Genomic DNA, 6,000 nt, shown 5'->3' on the forward strand with positions numbered 1-6,000 from the left:
ATAGATTCTATCAAGGCTGAAGAATTATATTATTCTTATTAATTATGCAAAAAATGAACTATACCTTAGAGGCATTAAAAGCCTATAATTTTTTTAGACGGCTTCAATGACATTAGTAGTCATTATAAGAACCCACAAGTGAAATTACATTGTTTATAATGACCTTGAAATAAGCCCTTAGTATGTTTTCTTCATTAATATATAGGGTAATTAAAAATAAAATGTATTACTGATTGCCAACAATTATATATATCCACATATATCCATATAAGTTCATATATATTCATATGTATATATCTATAATCCATAGAAGCGATAAATATTAATTGTACTTTACCAGTAGGGAAACTAAGAGTCATTAAACATTAGCCTTAACTAAAGGTTGATGTAAAATCAAGGAAGTAAACTCAGAGGCCTAGATTAGAGTGAACATATTCTTATTGAAGTGTTAGAGGAATTCTGTATTTGGGGATTTTAGAGGAAAAAAACTTGTCATTCAAAACCAAATCAGAATTATTAGGAAATGGTTAAAGCATACTCTCATGCCAATTGCAAATCAAAGCTCTTGGTAGTTAACATTGCAACTGCAGGACTTTGAAGGATTAACAGTTGCTGATATCAAAACAAAAGCTGTGGAAAACAGCCACATAAATCACACAGGTAGAAAAAAGGAAAAAAAAAAAAAAAGAACTGTATACCCAGTGTAGTGTAAAGAGAAGATTGCTTCAAACAGCATCATGGGCCAAACCCTATACTATAAATGCCCATTAAACACAACAGGTGGAGATACTGCCTAATACAATCCAACTGGTCAGTCGTTGGGTAACACCATTTGTATTAGTGTTTTCTGAAATCAGCCCACAACTGAGATTTCTAGGGATTGGTCCTCTTTCCTAAACAGTGCTTTCTGTTTGAGTATGCCAACTTGGAAATTCCTAGAATAAAGTGAATCTAAAAACGCATAGCCTTTATATGACTTAAGGGATCAAAAAACAGACTTATTGCCTTGGAGATAAAGTTTTTTTCAATTATTTGCCCCTTTAAGAAATGACCACAAAAACATTCATCTTTCCTCTCTTACCACCTTCATATCAGAATATGCAAAGTGTGTTGGCAACGAGTTAATATTCAGATCCACACATGATGACAGAACACACACTATGTTTCAGGCACTGTGCTAGACATCAGGGAAACAAAAGAGTCAGAGAAGATCTGTTCACTGAAGGAGGACAGAGCTATTAATGAAGTGGGCAGACATGGAATATGGACTTGAGTCAATCGGTATGATACACACAAAGGCATTTAAGGAGAGTTGTGTTTTGAGGATCATCTCTAGTAGATCCTAGCAAGTGTGCATGAGAGGGGAGCCTTCAGAGAGATCCCGAGGCCTAAGTAAGGTAATGACCTTCTTTTCAATCTTATGATATTTGAATTACAACTGTCTAGCAAAAATGCATTCTTATTATGTTTTAATCCAATGTGAAAATGTATTCTGCCCAGCTGCAGGAAGCTAACGCAAGTCAAGAGAGACCAGACTATTTTTGACAATAAATATTTGCTTCCCATATATAGGCCATGTGACAATTTCATCAAACACATGTGTGGAGCTAAAAATTTCAAGCTACAGTCAGCTCTCACAGGCATTAATCTCTGGAGTTAGCAAGAGTACACTTTTTTTCCTGTTTTCTATTCTAATAACCTGAAGCTTTTTTAATAACACAGGAAGCTTCAGGAAAGCTAGCTTCAAATGAAAATCACTCCTCTTTTCTACTTTTCCTTCTAAAAGCAATTCTATGCCTGAGGAAAAAAATCCAACTATAATGCTCTCTACTGCTAGGGCTAAAGACATAAGCATGTTCAATGGGAGAAAGGGGCCTTTTTGGATGAAGTAACTGACTTTATCCAAATAGTGCATGAAGGGAAACTAAGGAGGATTCGTAATTAAATCAACTGAGACGCCTTTTCAACCAGAGAAAGCTGGTTCATGGCAGCAGAGAAAGAACACAGAACTGAATGTTGGAGATAGGAATCCTGGACATGCTGTTCACTAGGCTTTTGACCTCAGATACTCATTTTACCTCTCCTGTAAAAGTGACAGATTGGCCTAAATGATCTCTGAAGTATCCTCTAGCTTTAAATTTTTATTCCATGATAGATGGAACTGTACAACAGATCTATATAAAATATTAAATCGTGGGCCAATAAAAGACACAGAGAACAGTAAAGAAAGACATAGAGTAGATGCCTCCCTTCAAATGTTTAGTGAGAGCCGTGAATATGTTTTAGTAAAAGTCAGTTTCCACAGACTGGAAACTGGAAACCACAGTTTCCACATGCATCCAATGTTTAAGATGACAGACTTTAGAAATAAACCCCAGCTCTTAGTAGCTCTGTGTCCTTGGTCAATTTATTTGTGTGTTTCAATTTCCTCATCCATTAAATGGGGATAATAATAGTATTTACCCTGAAGATTGTCTTGAGGACTGAATGCCTTCATAAGCACCTAGAACATTCAATATTCTAAGATACCATGTGTTTTCTAAATAAATAACCTCAAATTCAACCCTCTTATTAAAAATACAATTTGACTACTGTAAGAGAAAGAAAAGATAGCCAAATGAAATACCTACTGGCTACTCAGCACTGTTAGGTGAAGTAATTTCTGTTTCTTGCTTATTTGTCCTCGAATGTTCTCCTATTATTCTTTTCAGAGGAAGAAAAGCAGATTCACGTGGCTGTCCTAAACTAGCTTGGAGTTAATACTCATGGTTCATTCTTACATCTTCTGATTGCACCTATGATCTTTAAGAAACTTGGTTAGGTTCTAGTTCATAAGGAGATTTTGAAATATTGAGGGCTAAATTTACATCAGCTTAATAGTGCATAATTAAGACAATACTTGTTGATATTTGAAATGTATTTTTCAAAAAGTCTCCCAATAACATATTTGAGTGTGTGTGTGTGTGTGTGTGTGTATCACAGGCACATATGTATGTAGTGGGTGCTGTGGTGTAGCACCCAGAAACTTCTTCAGGACCAATGGATTCATAGGGGAGTGTTGGCTGCTGGTAACTCTCAGCTACATCACTTTGGATGCTTTAATACCTCCAACCCAACTGCTGCTTTGCTGGGGGTTTTGTCTTCTCACAGAGTCAGCCCACACCTAGCCACTGGCTGATGCAATTATAAAGTCCATCCCCCCCTTAGATGACTGTGAAGAACTATTCCAGTTCCAGGGCTCTCTCCTAAGATTGGGTGAGATCTCTGTTGCAATTTCATCATCGCTCAACTTTTTCCTTCTACCTAATATTTTTCATTGCTTTACAGGCATTGCTCCTGAGAACACTTGCCAAAAAAACTTCCTGCACACAAATCTGTTTTAGACACTGTTTTCTAGGAGCCAACTCAAGGTAATGTGTGTGACTTTTGTCTTTGTTTTCTTTTAGGATCTCAGGTATACAGAATTTTGAGTTAATCATACTCCATAATCCATGTGTGCCATTACCATTGTTCCCCTATGCCCTCCAACCCAATGCCATTCTTCTTCCCATCATAAGTATTCACAACAGTGTTTTTAGTGTACATCCTTCCAATCCATTATCCATAAGCTTATTTATTTTTATATTTTTAATACACAAATAGTACTGTGCACTAAACAAAAACATGTTTTACTTATACTTTTTTAGATTGAAGCATGATGCTATACAAAATCCACTTTATTTCTTCTCGTCGCATTAAATCATATCCACAAACTCATAAACCTATATATATAACATAGGCATACACTGTCAATTTACAGTCTATTCCACACTTGATGGGTACTAAACTTACCTCCATCTCTTTGACACTATAAACAAGACTGAATTGAACACTAACACCATGTGAAATGATATAAATTTGTTTAACAATATAAAAAAAAATCTGTTCAGTACTAATTTTAGTGTAGGAGAATCTAGACAAACAAAAATAGTAATAGTCACTGTGGAAAATGCAACAGGTAGAGGTTTTTTGTTGACTGAAAACACTGAAATCATATGAGGAATACATTATAACTGCATATGTTATCATTTTATATTTTTGTATGTATATATAATTAATATTTATTTAAGCACTCTGTGCCAGGGGACTGTCTTAAGTCCTGTGTGTATAGGAACTCGCAAGAACCGAATGACATCTGTACTACTATTATTCCTGTTTTATCATGAGGAAACTGATGCACAAAGAAATAAAATAAAAAAACTTACCCAAGGGTGACAGTGCAAGACAAAGCTTAGAAAGAACCAAGATTTGACTGTAGGCAGCTTGACTCCATAGGCAACAAACTTAAACATTACATTATATGACCATATACATCCAACTATAGTCAATAGACTCTAAACCATATATGAAACTAACAAAGACAGCATATATAACTGAATAATTGTTATATAAACAATGGCTGCTCTAAAATTTCAATGAAGAAAAAAGTATTGTACATAATAAATAAATCTCTTTAGTTTTGCTGGGTTCCCCTAGAATGGTTTCTCCAGACCACCAACTTGTGAATTCAACTGTGTATTTTCCACAATTTGAAGACTGTCTGACATTTAACTATTACTCAACTGATGTTTGTAGTTGGGTTAAATGAACAATAAGACCAAAGTTTTGTACAGCTGTTCAGGAGGTAGAAATTCTTCTTTGCAGTGGAAGTGGGACAAATTTAGAAGTCTACAATATTTATGATAGGTAGAAGAGAGCAAAACCTGCAGCATTCAGGGTCAAACCCAAGATGGTAATATTAGCATACCAGGGAGAGTGAAGGAGGACAGCATTTACAGATTCCTGAGGGTGGCGGGGAAAACAGATTTTTTTACTTCTGGTTCTCTACATTTTCTTCAGATGTTTCTTCAGAAATTTCATCCCCCCCTTCATAAGCTTTTGGAAATTTCCATTGCAAGAATTTGCAGGACAGGGGCGCCTTGGTGGCTCAGTCGTTAAGCGTCTGCCTTCGGCTCAGGTCATGATCCCAGGGTCCTGGGATTGAGCCCCGCATCAGGCTCCCTGCTCAGCGGGAAGCCTGCTTCTCCCTCTCCCACTCCCCCTGCTTGTATTCCCTCTCTCGCTATGTCTCTCTCTGTCAAATAAATAAATAAAATCTTAAAAAAAAAATAAGAATTTGCAGGACAGCCTGCTTGGGACTCAAAAGTCTCTTAAAGAAACAAAATAATAATAATAAAGAAACAAACAAAAAATAAGTTAAAAAGCATGTGTGAGAAACCACTGCTATCCTACCAAATAAATAACAGGTGAAAAAGCTCATCTGCCTGGATCAAGAGAATACTAAACATGCTAACGTTTTTCCTTCTCACTGACCTCTTGCCAATATGATTACAAAGAGACAAGTGAATTGTAGAGTGTCCATGCTCTCTCAGAAAAGTATACTTAAAATAGATTATTTCTGCTCTTTAGGCAGCCGATCAATAAAGATGTGGATTGCAATGAGAACGGAGATGTCTGTGGGCTGTAGTAGTTATCCTCTGTGTCTCTTTAGAAATTAATTAAAAATCAATGAAGTGTGCAAACTATTAATACAGCAACCTCTAGATTAACAGATAAAAGCCGAGCCTTTCTCTGAGCACACATATTGTGCAAATACATTCAGACACTATAGGGAGGAGGCTGAACGTCTGATGCCTTTGTTATAATTGAGCAGAAACAAATCATTCCTAATATTCTTTAGTTTCACAGGGTTGCATGCTACTGACTGAAAACTATAAAGTTCAGTGGGTGGGAATACGTGCATACAATTTTCTTTCTTAAGACAATTATATCAATTTTAGGAGGTATACTTATTACAAAGCAAATGGTCATCACACAGAACTAAAATTTTTCTTTTCTTTTCTTTTTTTTTAAAGATTGTATTTATTTGACAGAGAGTGACACAGCAAGAGAGGGAACACAAGCAGGGGGAGTGGGAGAGGGAGAAGCACGCTTCCCGCCGAGCACGGAGCCCGATGTGGG

The 6,000-nt window shown here is 36.3% G+C and overlaps 1 protein-coding gene across 1 annotated transcript in view; it reads right to left on the reverse strand.

Moving 5' to 3' along the window:
* ERBB4 (erb-b2 receptor tyrosine kinase 4) overlaps window positions 1–3,837 on the reverse strand; it is a 49,091-nt gene extending 45,254 nt beyond the window's left edge. Inside the window, exon 1 of the mRNA XM_064585839.1 lies at window positions 3,832–3,837. Coding sequence (XP_064441909.1) covers window positions 3,832–3,837 — 6 coding nt within the window. The remainder of the gene's footprint in view (window positions 1–3,831) is intronic.
* Between the last annotated feature and the right edge of the window lie 2,163 nt (window positions 3,838–6,000).

The sequence above is a fragment of the Mirounga angustirostris genome, unplaced genomic scaffold, assembly GCF_029215605.1.
Source record: "Mirounga angustirostris isolate CCGP_5_RB_7025 unplaced genomic scaffold, mMirAng1.0.hap1 SCAF_3, whole genome shotgun sequence".
Taxonomy (NCBI): Eukaryota; Metazoa; Chordata; class Mammalia; order Carnivora; family Phocidae; genus Mirounga; species Mirounga angustirostris.